General features: G+C 47.9%; 1 protein-coding gene across 2 annotated transcripts in view; it reads left to right on the top strand.

Annotated features, from left to right (window-relative positions):
* CABLES1 (Cdk5 and Abl enzyme substrate 1) overlaps positions 1–24,398 on the top strand; it is a 129,992-nt gene that overhangs the window by 84,485 nt on the left and 21,109 nt on the right. For both annotated transcript variants that reach the window (XM_017498686.2, XM_037728037.1), the window contains exons 5-7: positions 19,053–19,149; positions 20,345–20,501; positions 21,572–21,675. In XM_017498686.2, the coding sequence (XP_017354175.1) occupies positions 19,053–19,149; positions 20,345–20,501; positions 21,572–21,675 (358 nt within the window). The remainder of the gene's footprint in view (positions 1–19,052; positions 19,150–20,344; positions 20,502–21,571; positions 21,676–24,398) is intronic.

The raw sequence follows: 24,398 nt of genomic DNA, 5'->3' as shown, positions 1-24,398 counted from the left end.
CCATGCCAACCTTTGGAAAAAAGGTAGGTCAAGAAAGGCATCGGAACAAACGCTGTGCCCATCCCACTCCCTTGCATCTTGGGCTTGGGATTGGAAACTGACCAGCAAGCCAGAGCTGCCACCACAGAGAAACATCAGTGCAAAAGTGTCCCAGGACCAGAGATTAGGTAACTAGCTACAGGCCAGAGGAATGCTTCCTTCTCTAGATCAACAAGCCCCTCCTTTTACTCTGAAAAAAAGTAAGTACCTGAGGGCCCATCCTTGCAAAGCCTCCGCTCCTCATCGTCATCCTTGAACCCCATGTTCCTTCCTCCTCCGCATCTAGACCCCGTGCTCCCTCTGCCTTTTCACGTATACAGTGTGCATCATCAAGCTACCGCCATATCGAGGGCATGACAGTTCACTGTGTAAGATGTCAAGCATCATGGGATGTTGGCTGTGGCCTCTGGTTGTTGTGCCAGTCACACCACAGACATGTGACCACTGTCCCGAGGAGGGCCATATGGCCCCTGGTGCTAATTCACCATGTGTTCACCTCCCACCATCTCCGTGAGCTCTACCCCAGGCACTCCTGCTCACCATGACCCCCCTCTTCCCCTGGAGATCTGCTAGACTTGCAGCCTGTTTGATTCACCGTGGTCCTTATCTGTACTCTACATTGTCAGCTCCATGGGACAGAAAATAGCACATCTTTATTCATGGAATCCTGACTCAGTTATTGATGAGATGTGTGCCTTAAGGAGCAATAATTGTAGCACTGTTTGTTAAGTGCACATTTGGAGCTGGTCCTTTTCATTATTTACATCCTTAAAGCCAAACCTTGCAAAGTAGGTGTTGTAGAAAAAGTAGCAGTAAATCCTGCAGCTTGGAAGTTTAAGGACGATCTGGGAGTGGCCAGTGGGCTGCCCGGAGAGATGTCATGGGGCAGCTCTCTTCACCTGACCTGCCTGCTGTGGCTCCAGGTCTGGCTATGTTGGAAGATCAGGCTCATTCCTTGGCAAAATTAGCTCATACCAGCTCACAGACCTGGTGTGTGACCCCAGAGGCCAGTTCATTCATCTTATTGCAAATAGTAGCCCAAGGGCCCAGAATGTGTGAGTGTGACCAACCAGGGCACATACCTCCAGGGTGTCTGTATCGTCGGCAGTAGGCTCTTTGCCAGCAGGTCCTCTCCCAGCCAGAGCTTGGATGGTACCGTGCCATCAGCCTCATTTCTCTGGGCTTCCCTGGCTGACCTCTCTGATTGACACATTCTTTCCTTAGCTCCGTCTCATTCATTAATTTACTGAGTGCTTGTCATGTGACCAGGGGCCCGGGACAAAAGCAGAGAAGGATGGATTGGGTTCCTGTGCTCCTCAGCTTACAGCTTAGCAGGGGAAATACATTAAAATCAAGCACACAATTAACTACAACTTTAATACATGCCAGAGATACCCAGTCAAGCAATCCTTGAATCTTCCTGGCTGAAGACTCATTCTGTTTCTTTAATTTGGCTTCTCCACACTTGTCTTTGAAGTGTCCATATTAGCTTTATTCTCCAAGGTCTAGGGTAAGGTGCCCCTCACGATGGTACCCTAGTGCTCATCCCCATTTTGTAGATGATATCACTGATCGATCCTTAAGAGCTGAAATCTCAAACTTTGGGCCAGAATGGGATTTAATCCCCATTCTGTACAGCTGTAAGTTTTTCCATGACCCACACTGGCAGACAGGCAAGATAAGTTCTGTATTTGGAGAAACTTTGCTGTGAAAGGAGCTTTTCTTAACCTACCTCCCAGAGGGTAACTGCAGCTCCCAGAAGTGAATGGATCCAAGGTTGCCAGCATGGCACCTGGCATGCAGAGAAGTGCTGGGGCCACTGACCAAGGACCCCAATTTCTGACAGTAAAACAGAATCGTTGTGAAGAACTTCGGAGAGTTAGAGTTTTCTTTTGGGCAAACCACTTACTGGCTTCTATGAGCTTCCATTGGCTCCTCTGTAGAACGGGGAAGTTATTACTTCACGTCATGCATGTGATGATTACGGCATTTCTGCAGAACCAGTAGGAACGCATTTTAACTTAGATTACCCAGGAAGAGGGCACTCGGACCATCTCCACTGGACATCCTTGTGGTTGTATGTGTCCCCTCCACTCTTTTCAACATCTTGGGGAAATGCTAGGTGGCAGCCAGTTGGTGCTAGGAAACGGTGTCTGTTCACGCCTGGGTCTCTTTGCTGCTTGGGAAAGCTTCCTGTGTTGCAGAAAGGACCACTGCATGGGATGCTCAGCAGATTTGGCTATTCTGTTGGCCCTGGATAGAGACACAAAACGAGTGTGTGGGATCTTAGGACCTCACCTTTTACATCCCAGGCATGAACAGATTCAAATCCACAATTCCTCTAAATTTTATAGATGAGGAAACCAAGGTGTAGAAGAGGGATTTTTTTTTGTTTTGTTTTTTGTTTTCATTTGTTTGGTTTTGAGACAGGATTTTGCTTTGTTGCCCAGGCTGGAATGCATTGGCACAACAGGACTCACTGCAGCCTTGACCTCCCAGGCTCAAGGCATCCACCCACCTCAGCCTCCCAAGTAGCTAGGACTACAGGTGCGTGCCACCACACCTAGCTAATCTTTAAAACTTTTAGTAGAGATAAGATCTTACCATGTTGCCCAGACTGGTCTCAAGCTCCTGGACTCAAGCGATCCCCCTGCCTCGGCCTCCCAAAGCGTTGGGATTACAGGTGTAAGCCACTGCACCCAACTAGAAGAGGATTTTTTTCTGTAACAAAAAAAAAAAAAATCAACAGGTCTTTTGTCAGACCTAACAGAAAAGAACATGTTTGTTTCTGCAGCATAATCTACCTCTACTTACACAAGAAACTCTGAGCATAATTCCAAATATTGCGATGTAGCAGCAGGATTAAGAAGCAGGGTGCTTTTAAAATTTTTTAATCAGCAGACATTGTATTTATTAATAACCCCCTTACATAATTGTGATTAAAAAAATTTTTTTAGTAATTATTGGGAAACAACTATGCTCAAGTAAAAATATGCTAGTAAATATATACTAGTAAAAGTTTACTAGTAAATTACCAATAAATACATACACATACATATTTTAAACAACTTCAGTTCATATACGTATTAACTAACGCCTTTCCATAGTGGATAATTCCTCCATTACTTTCTTTTTTTTTTTTTTTTTTTTTTTTTTTTTGAGACGGAGTTTCGCTCTTGTTACCCAGGCTGGAGTGCAATGGCGCGATCTCGGCTCACCGCAACCTCCACCTCCTGGGTTCAGGCAATTCTCCTGCCTCAGCCTCCTGAGTAGCTGGGATTACAGGCACGCGCCACCATGCCCAGCTGATTTTTTTGTTTTTTTATTAGAGACGGGGTTTCACCATGTTGACCAGGATGGTCTCGATCTCTTGACCTCGTGATCCACCCGCCTTGGCCTCCCAAAGTGCTGGGATTACAGGCTTGAGCCACCGCGCCCGGCCCGATAATTCCTTTACTTTTATACTGAAGCTCTTTTTGTGACTGGGGCATAAGTCACAGATTTCAGGGGTGAAAGACCTTCCTGCATTGCAGCTGAGACACAGTGGGGCGAAGCTTGCCCACAGCCTCTGCCTGGCAGAGTCAGCACCACTGGAACTCAGGACCTGGACCACCCCAGCCTGTGGGTACCATGCTTTCTGGCATCCATGTTTCCATTGTCCTCATGCATATGGACTCAGCCACATGGGCCTGCTTATTCCAAACAAGCACAACCCCCCTGAGGAAGGGGCTAATGGACAATTCCAACCTCATAGTTCATCTGCTGGGTACTTGAACTCTCTTTCCCATGGAAAGCACCCATCAGGGTGGCCTAATCTTTCCGGGCTAGTTTTCGGGCTGCCTGTGCTGCACTCGAGCTTCCCAGCCCTGGCTCCCACATCCTCACTTGCCCTGCCTCCCACTGTGGCCCCCAAACTTTGTTCTTGGTTTTAACTTGAACACTGATTCTGGGTCCTGACATCAGTTGATCAAAGCAGACAGACCTTAGGAGGGGCTTTATGTATTACTATCTATTCATTCATTTCTTGTGCACTAGGTCACTAGTTCTGCCCACAGTGAATTAAGGCCCTGGTGGGGGCTGGGGAAGGAGTGGGTGGGAATGAGTTACCAATCCAAGACAATGGAGGGTGGGCATGGAGGTGCTGGAGAACACTTGAACTGCCCACAAATCCTGACCAACACCCACATTTGTAGTAAATTTACGGTCTTAAGTAAAAGCAAGGCGTTTGCTATGTAGAGTTCCTTTGTCCCCACCTCCCCCAATGCCTTGCCATCCACATGCCACCTGTATGGGGGTTTAGGGGCTACCATTGTACAGAAGAATTCATTTCATCTGCAGCCTATTGGGCACCTGCTGTGTGCTGGGCACTGCCACCCTGCCTCAGATACATTGGTGAAAGAGAAAATGTCTCTTTCTGTGTGGAGCCTACTCTCCATGCCCTCTCTCTGGTCCTGTCTCAGTAGGACACGGGAATAAGCTAGCAAACAAATCATCAAGCAACAGCAAAACCATGGAGTAGTCCTAAGCAATGTCTCATTAGTGCAGAGGAAGGAGTTGGTTGGATTCAGAAGGCAGAGTCAGGTGTAGGGCCCAGTCAAGGTGATTCTTCAGTTAGACTTGGAAGTGTGAGACTGTAGAGACATGAGAGAGGATATTGCATCCTCAGCATTGACTTCAGGATGCCAGTGGCTGATTCAGCGCCTCATGAACTCTCAGGCAGGGCCTACCATGTTGAGAGATTCAGTGATACCCTCTTCAAGCTGGGATACCATTTCTGAGCCACACTCGGTGTTCAGACCACTGTAGTGAGAAGCAGGGGAGAAGGCCAGGGACAGGAGTGAGCTCTGACATGTCATGGACTGTCACTGGCCCATCACTCAGCCCTCCTGAGTCTCAGACCCCTCATCTCTAAAATGTTTTAACCAGACTCTGCAAGGACTCTGTGAGTGCAAATGGTTGTTTTCATTCTTGTCAGTGCTGCTGATGCAGAAGCAGTAAGCTGTGTTGAACAAGGAATTTATGAATGAAACACACCATCCACACTCCCCATCTGTCAACAATCAGGGACTTCTGGAGCTCCTACCTGAATATGATTCTTCATTGAGTTTCTTAAAATTGGGATTTTTTAAAATGTGCAGATCTGGTGCCTTCTTGCCTACTGAATCAGGCACATTTTTTCGTGATGTGGGCCACGAGACGAGGGGCTTAATTAGCCTGGGCTTTGGAACACTGGAAAATGTATGGGGTCATTCTGTATGCCACCAGGTTTAGACCAAGCTGATAAGGGATTGGCCCCACAGTGATCCTTAGAGCTGCTGCTTGAAGCAGACTGCCCGAGTATCTAACAACCACCGCAGGCTTCAGTGTGCTCTTCCCTACCGTGTTGTAGGGGTCTGGGTGTTTGAGAGAAGAGCACATGTCTTTAGGATACAGTCAAGCAGATGTGTGAACGTGATAAATGGAGGTGGTAATAGAAGCTGAGGCCTGAATAGTGCTTACAGTGCATGGCATCCTAGGCACTGTTCCACATGCTTTATGTACATTCACTCATTTCATCTGCCCAACAGCCTCCTTAGGTAGGTGCCAGAATGACCATTTTACTTGACACTAGGGGCTGAGAAAGGCTTAGCAGCTGCCCAGGTCGGGGCAGGCAGTGTGGCCGCAGATCTGCCTTGTTGTGTCTGCTGCTGTTGGGCTGTTTCAGCCCAGGAAGCTGGAATGCATGCTTGAGAACCAAGCATGTTTCCTTCATGATCACGTCTTTGGGGCCGGGCGTGTTGGCTCAGGACCAGTACCCGCAGGCAGCACTGGCTGACTGGTGTGCATTTGGGTGAAGATGGAGCTCGGAAGTGACAGCTCTCATAGGTGTGCCACACACGGGCTGCCCCCTGGGGACACCAGCTGCTGAGCTGATGGGTCATAGCTTTCGGAAGGCTTTGGAGCTTGCTGGTTCACCCTGCAGACTTGCTCCCAAGGCAAATACCAGACATCTCTGGGTGGAGTCATAAGTGTAAAATAATCTGTGTAATTCCCCCATCTGGGTATTGGTCAACTTTAGAGTAGGAAGGTGTGTGGAGTGTGGAGCTGGTGAAATGCTCCAGGTGTCTATATGGTGTTGGTGCACTGGCGGTCTGCAGAGATGCGGGTGTTCCTGGCCCATGGCCCTGAGGTGCTGCCAGTTCGAGTCTCCCCAGCACCTTTTCCCTGAGACACCCAAGTTGCCCACTGAGCACCTCCAGGAAGCAATTTAGGGAGCAGTAAGGATCTTTCTCATGTCTTAATACCATGTATGAAGAATGCTTCTCTTGGAGAAAGGGTGCAGCATAGTTGCGTTAGAGGATTCCTAGTCACAGTACCAAGCATGTCTTCACTTAACAATAGGATTTGTGGCAGGGCCACAGAGCTTTCATAACTGCTCAGAAAATATTGTTTGATTTACAGAGTTTGCTTGCATACAACTGGAAATCGTCTGCTAGGTAAAATGAGACACTTCTGATAACTGTCTTCATGTTCTTTTGCTTTAGGAATTCCAAGTCTTGCCTGCAGCATGAACCCCTAGTGGCTGTGAGAGACACAGAGGGGTGGAATAGAAGGTAGTGTAGTGTCCTGAGTTGCAGACATAAGAGTCCCCTCTGATGGTTGGGGTGGGGCAGTGGTTTTCAGGGAGCTCACAGGATTTCCAGGACAGACAGAAACCAGCACAGACACCCAGGACCAACACAGTGGGGACAACACAGCCAGGACCCACTGGAAGCGGTGTTGGCACTGCCATCTGGGGCCCCCACCTTAGGCTTGCCAGAAGTTCTGATCTCCCCAGGTGTTACTTCCACATCCAGGTTTCCCATGAGTGCTTCCACTTAGAACCTAGGCCATCTGTGGGAGCCTGGGAAGTGTAGTTTTTAACAGCTGCCTGGGTATTTTGAGCTAATCTGTGGCTCTGCCACAGTGGTTCAACCAAAAGATCTGCCTGTCCCCAGACTGAACCTGGGGAGGCTGAAGAACCCTAGATCAAGGAGAACTCAAACCCCTAATCCAAACTTGGCTCAGCAGGGAGCCCTCAGGGAACCAAGGGTCCCTAAGAAGCTTAGAAGCTCCCCTTTCCCATAGATGTTCTCCCCTTAAGGACAAGACAGTGTCTAGTCAGACTACATAGATGTCCAAATGGATTTCCAAAGCCCAGGAGCTCTGGATTCAGCCAGGCCTAACTTCAAATCTCTTTTGTGGTCTCCCAGACTTCACAGAAACAGGGCCCTTGAGGCTCTGGCCTTGGCGCTTCTCTCCAGCCCTGTCTTCCTACATAGCCTCTCAGCCCTAGCAAGTTACCCATGGGTCCTTAATGCACCAGGTTCCCCTCACCTTTGGGGTTTTCTAGTTGGTGTAAAGTTTGGATGACTGATCTGTGGTCCACACCATCCCATCCTCTTCTAGACTGAACTCACACCTTCCTCCAGGCAGCTTTCTTTGCACCCCAACACCTGTCCCCTTCTGCTGAAGCAGAAACAAGTGCCATCTCTCAGGGTGTCTTGGCCTGGCACCTCATCCTTGAGGGCATCTCCATAAAAGGATGGAGCGGGGTGGTTGGCCATAAGGAAGGCCCCAGAAGGTGCTAACAAGGATGAACTGACATGGACCTCAGAGCCCTGCTTCTCTCCAGGTGACTCTCCCACCCACAGTGAAAGTTGCTAAGCCTGAAGTGACAAAAGAGGATGTCAAGCTGCACCCAGATGCAAGTGCTAAGCCCTGGCGAGTCCCCTCCCACCCTCTAGCCAAGTGATTCCCTCATATTAGCCTCGCAGCCTATCCAGTTCTCGTTCAGCCTCACCAGCATGACATCATGCATGCTCCGCACCTTCGGAGTCGCTTACAAATACTTTCACCCTAAATGTTAAGCCCAAGGATGCCAAGGGCCTTGAGATCTTATCTCAAGAGATAAGATCACACTGGCTGCTACAGTCTTTGCCTGAGACCTGTTGGAGTTCCCTGGCTTTTGGCTGGCAGGCTTACCTCATCCTCTGTCAACGCAGCATCTCCAGACCAGCAGCATGTGATCTACATGTAAGTGACACAGCCCCATATTGAGCAGAACGTATTCAGATTGCATCTATGCTGGAGTAAGAGGAGGGCATTTTTCCCAGGCTCGGTTCTGTAGGGAGTGGGACACTCTCTCCTGTCCCTTAAGCCCCTCTCTATGTCTAGGGTGTACTGAAGCCCCTGCCTGCATCCTCCCCGCCACCACCCACCCACACTCATCCACACACGACCCACTCCTTATTGCCAGGTCCTTCTGGTGCCCAGCATGGCCATCTCTAATCAGGTGCATGTGTTAGGAAGCTGTCAGGACTTACTGGCATGCATCAACTGAAGACTGGATATAAGTTGTGCCCACACCTTTCAGATAACACAGCTGTTGATCCCAGAGTCCCACTAATCATTACCAGGGATAGATTGCATGGCCGTTTCTGCTTGGGGTGGCCCTGAGCTAATTCATTAAAGGGTATATGAAGTGGAAGATAGTTAAGGTAAAGGTAATGCCAGACCAAATGAGTTCAGTAGTAAGGAGCACTCTTCAGCGCAAACATAGTCTTTTAGAGCTGGAAGGAACATGGAGACCGCTGGCTTTTGCTTTTTTTTTTTTTTTTTTTAAAGCTACAGAAACCATTCTTCCATTATAAGTTTACATAGAATTCCAATAAATAAAACAGCTAACCACAGAGCTGTTCTGTAGAATCGGGAATGGGGGCAGGTAGCCCACTTACCCCCACTCTTGCCATCCACCTCCTTTGGTGCCTCCATTAGGAAAACCACAGCCCTTACCCAGCCTTGCTGTCACATACCCGTGGGCAGCTGCGGCCAGGGAGGCAGTGTGCTGCGTGGGAATGAGCTGGCAGTCAGGCAGAAGCCGCAGTCAGGCAGAAGCCTCAGTCCTGGCAAATGAACTAGCCTTACTGACCCCAGCTTCACTCATCCACAAATGGACTGTAATGTCCACCTCAGTGAGATGAATGAAATAGCAAATGAAATATTATATGTGAAAGCTCAGAGCACCCTGCCAGGCGGTAGTAGATATTCATTAAACGCTAGCTTCACTTCCATTTTTGCCCAGTCACAGAGCTTTTTCTTTTTTTCTTTTTTTTTCTTTTTGAGACAAGCTCTCACTGTATTGCCCAGGCTGGAGTGCAGTAGTGCAATCTCGGCTCACTGCAGCCTCAACCTCCCAGGCTCAAGCGATTCTCCTACCTCTGCTTCCCGCGTAGCTGGGACTACAGGCACACATAACTATGCCCAGCTAATTTTTGTATTTTTTTGTAGAGTCAGGTTTCACCATGCTGCCCAGGCAGGTCTCAAAATCCTGGGCTCAAGCCATCCTCCCACCTTAGCCCCCCAAAGTGCTGGGATTACAGGTGTGAGCCACCACACCCAGCTGTCACAGAGCTATTTCGTTGCTCTTTCTAGATCTGCTCCAACCTGGCAATTCCCAGTCTGGTTCACAGTGAGTTTGACAGTGATGCAGTTCTAAAAACACAACGGATTCACCTTCAGATCTGCTTTTATGCAGTTTTTTTCCTTCAATAGTACATGTTTCTTAAAGACTATTCGAAAAATGTATAAACATAAAAGGAAGATAAAAATTATTGAGCCTCAGTTCCTAAACAAAGCCACCATTTACATTTTGGTCTATTTCCTTCCAGTCTTTTTTTTTTCAAGTGCATATACTTTACAGAACATGAAGAGACCATTGTTTTGCTTTGATCTTTCTTGCTCAATCCCACCTTTCAAAACAAGCCCATTACCGAGAAGAGGAACAGATGTTGCCCATCTTTTTCACTTTGTAACATCAAACCTTCCCATAAGCTGTAAACACTCTTCTCAGATGAAGCTTGTAAATTATGCCATTTTCTGGGAAGAGTCCCAGCCTTAAACCAGTTCCTTTTTCCTCAACTAACACTTGCCAAGGCCAGCCCGAATCTTTTTGCCTTTTATCCACATTAGTCATGGCCGTCTCTTTCCTAGTGTGGATTTGTGGTTTGGCTTGGCGACCCTCCGCTCACAAAATGAGTTGCAAGCAACCTTCTCATCTCTCCTAAATAGGCAGATCCCACTTGGTAAACAGCTTGTCCAACGCTTCTGTCCAAGACCACTGCTCCTCACCTTGCTTTCCAGCCCCCACCCATTGTGGGGTACTGTGCCACCGCCATGGGGCCAGGAGAGGGAAACCTGGGTGCTGCAAAGGAATTTATGAGTTTACATGTAGAGAAAGGGTAGGAACTGTGAAGAACAGCAACAGCTTAGGGGAAAGGTTCCTGGAGTCCTAATAAGGAAAGCAAATTTCAGAGAAGGTGGTGAAATAATACAAACTTGACCTTTAAAATGTTGCTCAGGGTTAAGCCCAGACCAGGAAACCAAGAGAGGGACTCAACTTCCTCCTGTTTCTTTAACCTCGTACACCTTCTGACTTTTTGCTCCTACAACCTGAGCTCTTGTTTTTGCTTTTGGGCTGGTTCAGTTACATTATAGGCTTAGACAGCCTTGGGTAGGCTAATCTCCACATACTGTGTCAACAAAAAATGCATCCTGAGCTCCAGCTTGCCAGCCCAGGAGCTGCTCGAGTACAACCCACTGGCAAGTGAGAGACTGCAGGTATCATACTGGGAGCCAGTCCTAGAATCGCCCCTGTGCATAAGGGAACCAGCACCAGCCACCAAGTGCTCCTTATTTCCTGAGACATGGACGTGGGTCGGTATTTCTCTACACGTGGATCTGAGCAGATGAAAGTAGGGATGAACCTAGTAAACTTGGGATTGGAGGTTATGTGAAATCAGCAAACTAGATGATTCCAGCAAAAAGAGCTTCTGTGATGTGTGTGTAGGTTCACATCTCTTCAGGTAACCATCCTTGACTGTGTGATAGTGGCAGGGCTCACTTACTACAGACGCATCAGAGACCATGTGATGAGGAAGATGGCTTCCCATGGAGTTGCAAGGTGCCTCTATGGGGTGTGATTTTTCATTGTCAACGGCTTCCACATGGTGTTTATGTCCTTAGCTTTTGGCATTGGGGGCATTCAAATGAGGTCATTCGCTTGGGTCCATTTCCTGAGTGCTGGTCATTTTGCGATCCAGAGAACAGCGTCTTCTATTCTTAGAGCCTTCAGGCCTAAATGCTCCCTGCCTGGCTGCAGGCCCATGTCCCCTTCTTCCCCACCCACTTTCCCCGGAAAATTTTTTGTTGTGGAAAATCACACATTCGTAAATTGTATTTCTTTCCTTACACCAAGCATATTCCCACATAGAGACCGACTCTGGAGTGATCTCATGGATGACTCATGCCATTATCTGGCTGTTTATGGGAGCTGCCTTTAGACAAAGATTTGGCTGTAAGCTCCGTTAAGACCCCTTCATTGTCTGCCAGTTGTCCTTGCAGAGGTTGGCTTATCGGTGGAGTGCTGAGTGGGAGTGGGAAGGGACTTCTACACCAAAAGCTTCGTCTGACTTCACTTTTCACCATCAACTATGGCCCCTGTTCATTGTCTCTGCACCTACCTTCTGCTTGATGCCAGCAAGCAGGCCTGCTCCAAGATGGCAGCTCCACTATATCGGAAGGGGCAACAAACGGGACTCTTAAGCTAAGGGGAAGACTTTTGTCGTTGAGTTCCAGTGCATATGTAATCCCTTAATTAAAATTTAGCTCACAAGTGGTATTTCCTTTCCTAATCCAGCTTGCAGGTTTGCTTTGGGTGCAGGAAATCTCTCACTCCTCATTCTTTTTGAAGGGTCTAGAAATCCTGTTAATATTTAATTGGCTTTTAAATTATTTACACATCAAAGTGTTCAACCTATTGTTGTCCTTTGAAGAGCTAGTGCCTAGTGGAGCTCCTGGCAGGTGTTCCACGGTCTTGGGTTTAGAGCACCAATAGAGAAAGGGTGGTGGAGAGAAGTCAGGACCACTCCGTCTTGGAAGCAGAAAGCCTTGGAACCTAGTTAATTGCAGCACACTTTTTTCTTTCTTTCTTTCTTTTTTCCCCCATTTATTTATTTTATTGCATTTTAGGTTTGGGGGTACATGTGAAGAACATGCAAAATTGTTGCATAGGTACACACGTGGCAGTGTGATTTGCTGCCTTCCTCCCCATCACCTACATCTGGCATTTCTCCCCTTGCTATCTCTCCCCAGCTCCCCACCCCCACCGTCCCTCCCCTATTTCCCCCCAACTGACCCCAGTGTGTAGTGCTCCCCTCCCTGTGTCCATGTGTTCTCATTGTTCAACACCCGCGTATGAGTGAGAACATGCGCTGTTTGATCTTCTGCTCTTCTGTCAGTTTGCTGAGAATGATGGTTTCCAGGTTCATCCATGTCTCTACAAAGGACCCAAACTCATCGTTTTTGATGGCTGCATAATATTCCATGGTGTATATGTGCCACATTTTCCCTGTCCAGTCTATTGTCAATGGGCATTTGGGTTGGTTCCAGGTCTTTGCTATTGTAAACAGGGAGCACACTTTTTTCATCTAGTTCCCAGGTATTAGATATTTCAATATTACATCTTTTTTTTAAAGAGTACTATTAGTTCATTCATCCTGCTCCCTGAGGAAAGGGCCTTAGCTTGAACTTCTTGTTATCTCATAGGGAATCTTGTTTCCCTGTCAAAACCTATTCCGTGCATTATGGCTCAGTGAGCAGCTGGCTGAGCCTCTGCCAGGGAGCCACAGAAGAGGAAATTCAAAATCATTTGCCTTTTACAAAAGATGAAGTCCAGAGTTGGCCGTTTTATGATTAATAATAACCTAGGTATTCCCCGTTGGGCCCACAATATCTAGATTAGCCACCTGCTCTGATCAGATGACTCCACAGCTGTGCATGTGTGCTTTGTGCCGAAGAAACCAAAACTAAGGGGTCCAGGGGTTTCTAGCAGGGAAGTTACAGGCATTCAAGGAGAGCTGCATTAAATTAATTTTGGTGCCATCCTATGAAGAATGAGCTTACACTCCCAAAATGAACCAAACCTGTTTTTCTGCTCATTGCTTAAGGGTATAACTGCTGCTTGGCTGTCTCCTCAAATGCACTTTCGTGTCCCATTTTAATCCCCCCCATCTTCTGAGTCTCTCCCTTTTACCCCCTCCAGTCACTCCCACTCCCCCACCCCCATGGGCCAGTTTTAAATGTCAGCCTTTGTAAAAAATATATATATCTTTGTGCTGGATTTTCAGTGTGCTTGTTGCCTACAGCCTCTGCAGAAGTTCACAAACTTGCAGAGAATGTGAAAGCAGCTCCTCTAGGTACATATGCCTAAGCCACAATGTTATCCAGGACTGTGGAGAGAAGGAATCACAACCTTGCATCGTCCACTGGTCCTTGCCAGTGGTTCACTTTGGGTGTCCGAAGAAATGAGATCATTTCCTATAACCTGACTAATAGCATTCGCCTCTCAGTGAAAGCTGTAGTATTTAAACCTAATACACACTATTTTAGACAATATTCATGTGTAGTATTTGAACTTGCCTCTATGCCATTTTTTAAAGGAGGTGGAATATAAATAAATTAGTAGAGCCAGGAACAGTGGCTCATGTCTGTAATCCCAGCACTTTGGGAGAACGAGGAGGGCAGATCAACTGAGGTCAGGAGTTCAAGACCAGCCTTGCTAACACGCTGAAACCCCATCTCTACTAAAAATATAAAACTTAGCTGGGCGTGGTGGCGGGCACCTATATTCCCAGCTACTTGGGAGCTTGAGGCAGGAGAAAGTCTTGAACCTGGGAGGTGGAGGTTGCAGTGAGCCGAGATCGTGCCACTGTACTGGCAACAGCAGCGAAACTCTGTCTCAAAAATTAAAAAATAAACTAGTATTTGAACAGTAGATGTGTCTGGGAAAAAATCTTCTGGCCTTTTCAAAGAAAGTGAAAAGTCCAACTTCAGTTTGCTTTAAATTACTTTCAGCTGTAGTTCTACATGCTCTAGCTCTGTTTCCTGGTGCTGGAGGGTTAATGCTGGCATTTCAGCCAAACAGATAGTTCTATTTTAATAGACCATTTTAATGAGAATTCAGAACAATGATCTTAGAAAATACCAAAATTTCATCACTACTCCCCTGGGACTTCTGCTTCATTCTTTTTCACTGGAGTTTTTAAAAGATCCTTTTTGGGTGAATCTACACCATTCAGAGTTCCTTTCTGCATGCAACTCCAACCTTCCCGGCTTCTGAAAGAGAGGGACAGCAAAGACCATGGGCCTCACCTGCTCTTTACTCACACATAAAGACTGAACAGTTCCTGAGCTGTTACACTACTACCTGGCATAATGTGAAATTGCTGTTTACCGGGGTCAAATATGACCAAAGAACGGCAATTACATGTTTCCTGTTAATATCAGAAAGAGTCCAGCAACATTGATCGGAGCCCTTAGCTAAGAAGAATCAACCCAGAAAAGTTTGTCAGCCTCTCTGTGAAAGATGTATATATTTTTTTCTTCTTTGAGGTGGAGTTTTGCTTCTGTTACCCAGGCTGGAGTGCAGTGGTGCCAATCTTGGCTCACTGCAACCTCCGCCTTCTGGGTTCAAGCGGTTCTCCTGCCCCAGACTCCCGAGTAGCTGGGATTACGGGCATGCATCACCACACCTGGCTAATTTTGTATTTTTAGTAGAAACTAAAAATGGGAATTTCTCCATGTTGGTCAGGCTGGTCTCGAACTCCCAACTTTTGGTGATCTGCCTGCCTTGGCCTACCAAAGTGCTGGAACTACAGGAATGAGTTATCATGCCCGACCAGAAGATGTATTTTTTTAAGACCCTGAGAATCTTAACATACACAAATTCAAAAGCTATGAGAAGAAACTGACATTGTTAGAAGTGGCTTAAATGAGATCTGTTTTGTTTTCTGTGGACGACTGACTGTGCACACATCTGTACGCGTGTGCTCTTAATTCAAGCCCACCAAAATGGTAGTCCTGAAGTTAGTGATAACCTCTCCCTGAATCCGAGGGAGGAAAAACATGGAAAAGTTGCCCTCCGCCATCTCGAAGCTGTCAGTGCTCTAGAGCTGTGATGATATTTATTACTGTGTCAGCGAAGTTTTGAGTGTGAGTAGCTTTGGTGTACACCTCATTTCTCCTTTTTAAATCTACTTAATATGAACTCTGAGCCCCCCTTCTACAAGGCTGAGGGGAAATGGAGACCCTTTTTTCACTGGGCATCCTTCTGTCCCCCTCTCCAGTATTGTGCAGAGAAGGGCCTGGAACCTACTGTAATGCCTAGGCTTTGGGTAACACACACTGGTTATTGTTCCTTTGGTTGCCCTGGCACTGCCAAAACTCTGTCATACCCACCCTGTGACCCCTCCAGGCAAAAAGATCTGCTGCTCTGTGCCAGGTGTGAGTTATCAATCTTTATCATTGTGGGGAGCCCCATTCTTGGGGTGCTGATGGTGCAGGGCACGGGTCCCGTTTGATCGTGCGCCCTGTGGTCGTCATTTTCCTCCCAACTTAGGTGAATCCACACTGCTGCCCCATCTGCAGGGGCCTGTAATGTCAACATCCCCACAGGCAATAGGCATAAAATAGGCCACTCTTGGGAAGAAAACTGGGAGACCAAATCCAAGTCACTACATATCTGTGACTGTATTAACTTGCCATAGGAACTTATTAAGGCTAGCCAACGTCCTGCCAAGGAAGCACTGGGTCTTAGTAGTCAGTAGCCACATGTGGCAAATCACATTAAATTCATTAAAATGAAATAAAATTAAAAATTCAGTTTCTCAGTCAACTGGTCACATTTCAAGCGCTCAGTTGCGGCACACAACCGTTGTATGGGACAAGGTAGATAGGGAGCATCTTCGTCATCACAGGACGTTCTGTCGTGTGGCGCTGGTCTGTAGCAAGCCTCACGTGTCTCCAGTAGCAGTTGAGGGTGGCCCCGCTATTCTTGCTTATTTTCTTACTTGGCTTGGCCTTAGTGATTTAGAAAGTAGAATGACGTAAGTAGAAAGGCAGGGGGAAGTGGTGACTATAGTGAGTCATGATGTTTCTCAAGGGACCAGTTCTATGGGTAGGGTTGGTGGAGACTTGCCCATCTTTCGTGTGGTCCTAAGTGTCGTTGAGACACTTGGACAATCCACGGGGTCTAAGAATCCCTGTTTCTTTAAGTTAGGTTTGGGTTTTATCTCATGGAATAGAATCTTGGACTTTCTGTGAGCACATGAGAATATTTTTTGTGAGGGCTTCATTTCCTTTGGAGGAAGCGCCAAGAAGGAGTGTGGAAGAGGCACGGCTGGTTTGGTTCTGTTAACTGTGATGTGTGATATGCACATTTGGTGGCAGGCAGACAGCTGGCCAGGACAAGGCTGCCCTGGGGAAGCATTGAGCCTGTGAGCAAATTGAAGACAGATGAAAATGGACACAGTGGAAAATCACCCATGTTTCATGCCATCTGTATGTACCAGTACTGGCGAGACAGCAAAGAGCCACACTAGCTCTCAGTAAATAGTTCATTATATATCAGATGTTGTATAGACAGGTTATGAAAATGGACTGAGACTCTGCCCCTGCCTGCAGCCAGCTCTCCGTCTGAGAGCCCTCTCAGTGTAGGCTTACTGGAATTCTCCTTATTTCCCTTGGCCTACTCACTCCATAAAGATATTTCCTACTTCTCTATTAATTTCAACCCTAAGTAACGTTCTGCATCTGGCAAAATGGAAACAAAGAGAAAATTGTTTGGGAGTTGGGAATTTGGAGACCATGCGTGCTGGGTTTGGCTCTGGAAAGGTAGGAAGCCCGTGGAACTGAGCTGTTGGTCCTTGAATGAAAGGGAAGGCGCTGCTATTTTTGTCCTGTTCTGCGTGTGGTCAGTCCCCTCCCTCCCTACCCACCAAAGGTATTTTTGCCTTATTGCTTTGTTCACGTTTTTGCTTTGTAGGCGCTTCCCTATGCCAATGCCCCGATGCATTTGTCATCTCCATCCTTAATTGCTTTAAGAAGCCTTTTGAGAATTGCCATGGGTTGCCTGCAAAGCAGGTGCAGCAGTAGGGCAGACAGTCTTGTGGGCATGAGCAGAGTTGATTGTTGGCTTTCTTCTGCATGACTTTGGTGTCAGTTCTGAAAGGGACTCCAGAAATGTTTTGTTTTGAGTGTGGCACTACCATGGCCTCCCAGGAAGCCCGTGGTGAAAATGCAGCACTTACTGGCCACAGAAGGTCTGGGCATTTGTATTAATCAGACTCCACATTTTAGGTAGGATAAGGGCTCATCCAGGTAATGCCCAGAGACTAGGATGGTGGCTTAGCAGAATCAGAGAATCCCTGTTTTTTTTCTATATTTGGGGATAGCTTTTTCCCCTTCTCTTCTCGCCACTTGCTTGGCTCCCTCTTCTCTTATCTCATGACTTTGTCTTTGGCTGGGAGCAGTTTGCCTCTGCCTCGTATTTGTTCTTGCATAGGTTGTAAGACATGGCCTCTGAATATGGTCCCTCCATCCAGGCCACACCCCAAGTATGCTGTGGGTCTGAGGTGACTTTGACTAACAGGTACCGGGTGTCGGAGAGAGAGAATGTGAACCTGGTCATTCCCAAACATGGCTGTAGTTTAGAATCACCTGGGGAGTGTTTAAAACTCCTGATGTCGGCTCACCCCATGCCAACTATCTGGGGGTGGGAGCCAGATAACAGTTTGTCAGAGATCCCCAGGTAATTCTGATATGTAGCAAAATTTAAAAATTACTGTAGGGGAAGAGTGTGGTCCTTTGAGATGTGAGCAGTTAACACCTGAGCAGAATCACAGTGAGTTCATCTTGCATCTCCATGGCAATGTGATGTACTAGAAATGACATCAGATGAACTCCTCTCCAGCCAACTATCCTGGTGACCTTGACAATCTGCCAAGGGCTTCAGTTTCCTTCTCTGTAAATTGGATCAAAATAGTGGTACCTTTCTCACAGGGTCATCTTAAAGAACCAAAGAAATGTGTGAGTCTTTGGAAATAGTAAAGTGCTAAATAAATGCTTGTTGGCCAGGCACAGTAGCTCACACCTGTCATCTCAGCACTTTAGGAGGCCAAGATGGGAGGATGGCCGGAGCCCAAGAGTTTGAGGCTACAGTGAGCCATGATCACACCAGTGTACTCCCTAATAAGCAACAGAGCAAGACTTTGTCCCTGAGTGAATGAATGAATGAATGCATGCTTGTTATTACTAGCGATTATTCTTTTATTAAAAGATATTCATTTTCTACGTAGTCTAGCAAAGTAGTAGAGGTAACTACTGTGGCATTAATTTTTCAATCACCAACAATAAACCCAGTAGCTGTTTAGGATAAGAATTTATTTCTCCTAAGAAAGGGGAGTGGCAAAGAGAGGTGATCTCGTGCAGCATTACAAAGAGCTCAGGCTGGGCACGGTGGCTCACGCCTATAATCCCAGCACTTCAGGAGGCCAAGGTGGGTGGATCACCTGAGGTCAAGAGTTCGAGACCAGCCTGGCCAACATGGTGAAATCCTGTCTCTACTAAAAATACAAAAAATTAGCCGGGCATGGTGGCATGTGCCTATATCCCAGCTACTCGGGAGGCTGAGGCAGAAGAATCACTTGAACCTGGGAGGTGTAGGTTGCAGTGAGCCAAGATTGTGCCATTACACTCCAGCCTGGGCAACAAGAGTGAAATTCTGTCTCAGAAAAAGAACCCAGCAGCTAGATCCCAGCAAACTGTGATCCCACAATGCTCAGGGAATGCTCCCTGGCCTCGTATTCATTGGCCATCTCTGGGAACATAGTGGGCCTCGAGGAAGAGGGAGGGATGTCTGTAAACCATCAACTTCATCTTCAGGCTTTCTGTTCAGTTGGATTTCATTTATGTCAAAGTGGTTGAAACAAGGCATCACTGGCAAGCCCCCAAGGAGGGACAAAGGGCTGTCCCACCTACCAGGGCTTACCTGGTCATTATCATCGGTGTGACCACGTTGTCTCACGCAGTAAGCATCCTCATGGCTCCTTGGGGTGCACACAAAAGCATTTTTTTTTTCCTCTGGCTTGTCCTCCCAGGGACTTGAAGTTGGATGGAGGAAGACAATCAGCTGGCGCAGTGAGTTTGAAAGAGATCATTGGTCTGGAAGGTGTGGAGCTGGGTGCTGACGGGAAGGTAAGGCTGCCAGGCCACGAGTCACCGAGTTGTGCTGAAGGCGCAAGGGTCAGGAAGCAGAGGAGGGGGACAGCCCACAAGCCTCTCTCGAGGTGGAAGACTCAAGATCTGGGGCAGATTCCCAGGCATGTGATGCCAGCCTGCCCGGCTCCCCTAGTGTGCAGCCAGTGATTGAGCAGCAGCATGGTGGGAGTTCCCACTGCACGTGGATTTCTTTGCCAGTGCTGTTTACAGCTGAATGTGCTGTTATGAGTACCTCACACACATAGGCAAGTCCATAGGGATGGAATGACAAGTGGATTGAACATCAGTTAACTGGTGATGTCAGCAAGCAATATTCAGGCTACTAGAAAGTGTCATAGCTTCCCATGATCCCAGGAAACTAAGAGTCCCTCAGTCTTGCACTGTGACCACGGAGCGGCATGGCGGTCACATTCTTCTTCCATCAACATGCAACAAGCCTTGGGGTCGAAGTCTCAAGAGTGACAGGTTAAAAGATGACCCTGCCCTTTGTTCAGGGTCTAGAAAGTCCTCATCAACCCTTCCAAAATCCGTTTATGGCAATGATGCAAGTGTTTCTTGGGGAATCTGTCCCAGGGTAGTTTGCAGATGAGGTTGCTGGGGAGCTTAAGGTGTAGATAGGGTGCATGCGAGGTGCTTGCCTGGGCAGGTGAAAAGCAATGCACTTGTTCTGTTCACCCCTAACGAGGGAGTGTTCCCATAGGAGCCAGGGAGGATAGGATAGAGTGGAGGATCATACGCAGTGTCTGCCAGAGTAGCATGGTAGGAGGCCACGGCCCTCACTAGGGACTCTTGGGGCCTGAAGTGTTCTGGGATTCCGCACTTAATAGATTATAAAAAGCAATGCAGCGTGTGCCTCATGGATAACACAACACCCCAGCAGGTTCTGAGATAGTACCTTATTGTCAATTACATTCATATTTCTGGCACGTAATAGGAATCATCAGATCAAGTGGAATAAATTAAAACTACACATAGCCTTAGGTCAGTTCAGATTGGGTGTTGGCACCAATGCGTGCCAAAACGAATTTCATTTTTCAGATCTCATTGGATTTCAGAATTGCAAATAGGAGAAAGTGGGCCTGAACTCGGGTGACAACTGTAACTTGATCAGAATGCAGAGCTAGCAATACCTGGGAATAATCACTGGCCTGTTTTTGTCTTCGCCTTTTAGACTGTTTCCTATACCCAATTTCTGTTACCCACAAATGCCTTTGGAGCCCGGAGAAATACCATAGACTCCACCTCCTCTTTCTCCCAGTTCCGTAACCTGAGCCACCGCAGCCTCTCCATAGGCCGGGCAAGCGGCACCCAGGGGAGCCTCGACACAGGTAACCTTGGTCTGGTTGGGTCTGGTAGCTCAGGGTGGGAGGAGCCTCCGTTTATATGGGGATCGGGTCTCCGCATTGTGCAGACTGGAGGACAGGCCCACAGGTGATGTGACTTTTAGGAAAGCCTGATCTCAGGCCTTACAGGCCCACAATCAAGCCACAGGTGATCCCTCTCTAATCAGATGCTCCAGTCACTGACTGCCTGAGCTTCCACCTGGAGAAATCTCAAGGCCATGCACACCATGCAAAGATGACTGCGTTTCCCAGCTTCTCTGACCACTCAGCTTCTCTCAATCATGACCTTGTTCTGTCCTATATTTTCATGGTGCTCAGTTCGGAATTAAAAAAAAAAAATCTGGGCTCTGAAATGCAGGTTCGGGTGTGAGAGTTTCCTTTGTGCCTGTCCTAGTGGGTGAACCGAGTTGGCAGCTGAAGGAAGACTTGCATGCTGCCAGCTTTGCTGATCAAACCTTTGTAAGAACTGACACATGGAGAAAACGCTTTAGGAAGCAGGGCTATTTCCACTCTCAGGGAAATTCCAAATGAATGTGCAGTTCCCTCCGTCTGCCCAAGTGCTGAGTTCTGAAGCCCTGCCCTAGCGTTCCGGCCACCTCTGATCGCTCACAGCTGTGCCTTGGTGGCCGCTTTGATTTGTATTCATACAGACACAATAGCCTGCCTGGAAGTATTCGCACCAAATCGTGCTGCACAGGCATCTCTGAATATCATCTGCAAGTCTGAAAAATGAAGCTCTTCGGGGCCACACTCTGAGAGTGCCCTCTGCGTCTTGCATGTTCTGTGAAGCTTTTGCTCCTCTAGCTCAGGGAGATTAGTACATAATTTTCTAAAATGATAAGAAATGTCAGGATGTTGAAATTTGGTGAACCCTTTTGAAAGAATTTAGTTGATTGGCGTGAGGAGACGTCTAATAAAAGTCGGTGAGTGCCGTGGCACTGAGCTAAGTGCCCTAAAGCCAGCCTTGCTTCAGACCAGCTTTACGTGGCATTCTCTCTGCTGGGGAGGGTCCGGAGCCACTAATCATCATTTTGCATTTTGCATGTGATATTCAGGTAGCGACCTGGGAGACTTTTTGGACTATGACCCAAATCTCTTGGATGACCCCCAGTGGCCTTGTGGCAAGCACAAACGCGTTCTGATCTTCCCTTCCTACATGGTGAGTAGCATGGGATGGGGGCTGCATTTGCCGTACCCCCTCAGCTGCCCAGTATGGCTTGGAGGTGGCTGGGGGCTTGTTCAAAGACTACTCTGCCTGGGGGGCCTTCCTGAGAAGCTCCCCAGTGTGGGTGCCTACGGAAGGACCAGTATTGCCTCTTGTCCAGAATCCTGCTGGCCACCTGGCCTGCAAACACTGCTTTCAGGGTGCTTGTGAAGGTTGGGCTGCCAGTATCCACAAAGTCACCAGCCCAGATTGGGGGACCCTCTCCCCCGAAGGGGGATGTCCGAGCTTTTACCTCCACAGACCCCAGTGGGGAGAACCAGGCCCATCCCTGGAGTGCTGAGTTCAAGTTCAGCTCTGCTTGGAGCTCCTCAGTGGCTGCCGGCCTACATGTGCACACTGAGCAAACATTTGGCCCCAGGCTGGGGATGACAGAATTCTCTCCTGGGAAAGTGAAAGTAGGACACTGTGGGTGTTACATGCAAAACCTTTCTCTGCTGTTTCTATTTCATGGACTCTTCCTGTTTTTCCCTGTGTGTAATTTTGGTTTCTGCTCTCGGCTGACCACCATTTCCCACCACCAAGGGCTGCCGTCACCTCTGCAGACACCAGAGGGGCCTGGCAGGGCCCTGGGTGCTTTCTCTGGGCTGACTCGCCCTGACTCTTGTGGCAAGCAGAGCCCCGGCTGCTGTGGGAGGAGGGGGAGCTGCACTTCCAGAACAGTCGATTGGCCAGGCCTGCCATACACAGCATCGGGTGGGAGACATCCACCCAGAATGCACCGCCTCCCAGCCTTTTGCATGTCCCGGCCCACAAGCTGGGCATGTGGGGCCAGCACAGCCGAGCGCTTCCTCCCCTGGTTCCCTCCCTCCTGTGCTCCCAGCCTGAGCTGTTCTCAGGAGTGAACCAGGGGGTTTTTCTCCTCTAGGCTCTTGTATCTGCAGTAGCCAGAGTAGAAACCAATCCCCTGTACTCAAAGGGCCCCCAGATCTTCATTCAGAGCTTAGGGTTCTTCACTGTTTATCAGAGAAACACCAGGCAGAACTCGGGCCCTTGCCAGTGACCTTCAGCATCTATATTCGTATATGTCGGCGCATAGTTCAGTGGTCATTCTCATACACCACATGGCGCCGGGATGCATTTAGTCATCGGAGAACGCATTCAACTCAAAGGCATGTAGTTCAAAATTGCCCCAACTCCTAACACAGAAATCAAAACTAGAGACATGTGTAGTTACTTTTCTTCCACTCTATGACCCGTTTTTTTAAAAAACCAGGGCGTATTCATCTTTGGCAGAGGCTAGCGTGTAATAAGTGTTCAATAAATGGCCAGAATGATTGCCGTGATGTCAAAGAGAGAGGAACTTGTGTAAGAATAAGGATGCTTTCTGTGGTTCACTGCTTTATTTATTAAAATTCACTTTCTTTATTAAGTAACATGGGCAGGAAACTGGATCAGGGAGTCTGAATGAAGCTCTCCTAGTTGATAGACGGGCAATGGGGGTATCGAGGCTAGAGCTCCTGGCTTGGAGCTCTTTTCACGTTGCCCAGCCCAGCAGTCAGCCCCAGAACTGGACATGAAGACCATTCTTTGGGCCAGCAGTGTAGCAGATTTCTAGGTAACCAAGTGAATAGGAAGGTGCATTATTTCTGATGGATGCTGGCGGGGAGCTCTCCTACAGACACGTTACGCCTGATAATGCCGACTTCTCCCATTATAGGCCTGGTGTTGGGCTGGTGCCAGATCTGATCTTTTTTTCTTTAAATGATTTCACTATGAGCCTTGAGGTTCCAGGCCACAGTATGTGTGTATGTGCATGTGCACGTACACACATACAACTTTTCCTCCTCAGACTGTGCTAGACTTGCCAAGTCAGCATGTATGTCCTGCCCTCCTCATTTGATGTCTCCAATTGGATCGTTTTTCATTTCGCCACATTGGCTCTGCAGTCAGTGCTCCCGGGAATAGTCTGAGCTTAGGAGAATGGAATTGCGCAAGGACAGTGTTTTCCTGGTCGGCTCCCAGAGACCTCTGTTTCCTATTCTAGCCACAGATGTTGGCACTTTGATAAAATGTGGGAAATCCACGTTTCAGAGTTCTCGTCTAAGTTCTTGACAGTGTGTGGTGTATTACAAAGGGCCTCAACCCAGCTCCCGGGAGACTTTCTTCCTAGAAGCCAACATGGGTTACAGGCCATTTCTCATGCACTTGCATTGAACTTGTAGGAGTCAGAGTGGACCAGTTGGGGGGGGCTGGGGTGTTTGCTTTATTTTTGTGTGTTGGGGAACAGGTATAGAATTCGCCTGTCAACAAATATTGATTGAGGCCTTATTATGAGCCAGGCTTCCTTACCCAGTGGAGAACTAACCAGCCATAAACCCTGTTCTCCTTCACCTTGGAGAGAGTGGGGAAATCAGAGAGTAAACAGTAGGCAGGGAGACAGATCACTATAGTCATGAGGAAGGAATCATCTTGGAAGAGCAGCAGGAGGCCAGGTGAGGTGGCTAACGCATATAATGCCAGCACTTTAGGAGGCCAAATCAACTGAGGTCAGGAGTTCAAGACCAGCCTGGCCAACATGGTGAAACCTCATCTCTACTGAAAATACAAAATTTAGCTGGGTGTGGTGGTGTGCACCTGTAGTCCCAGCTACTGGGGAGGCTGAAGTGGGACAATCATTTGAACCCAGGAGGCGGAGGCTGCAGTGAGCTGAGATTGAG

This window comes from Cebus imitator, unplaced genomic scaffold, assembly GCF_001604975.1.
Source record: "Cebus imitator isolate Cc_AM_T3 unplaced genomic scaffold, Cebus_imitator-1.0 Scaffold12, whole genome shotgun sequence".
NCBI lineage: Eukaryota > Metazoa > Chordata > Mammalia > Primates > Cebidae > Cebus > Cebus imitator.
Note: the sequence above shows the minus strand (reverse complement) of the source record. Positions and strands in the feature narration are given on the sequence as shown.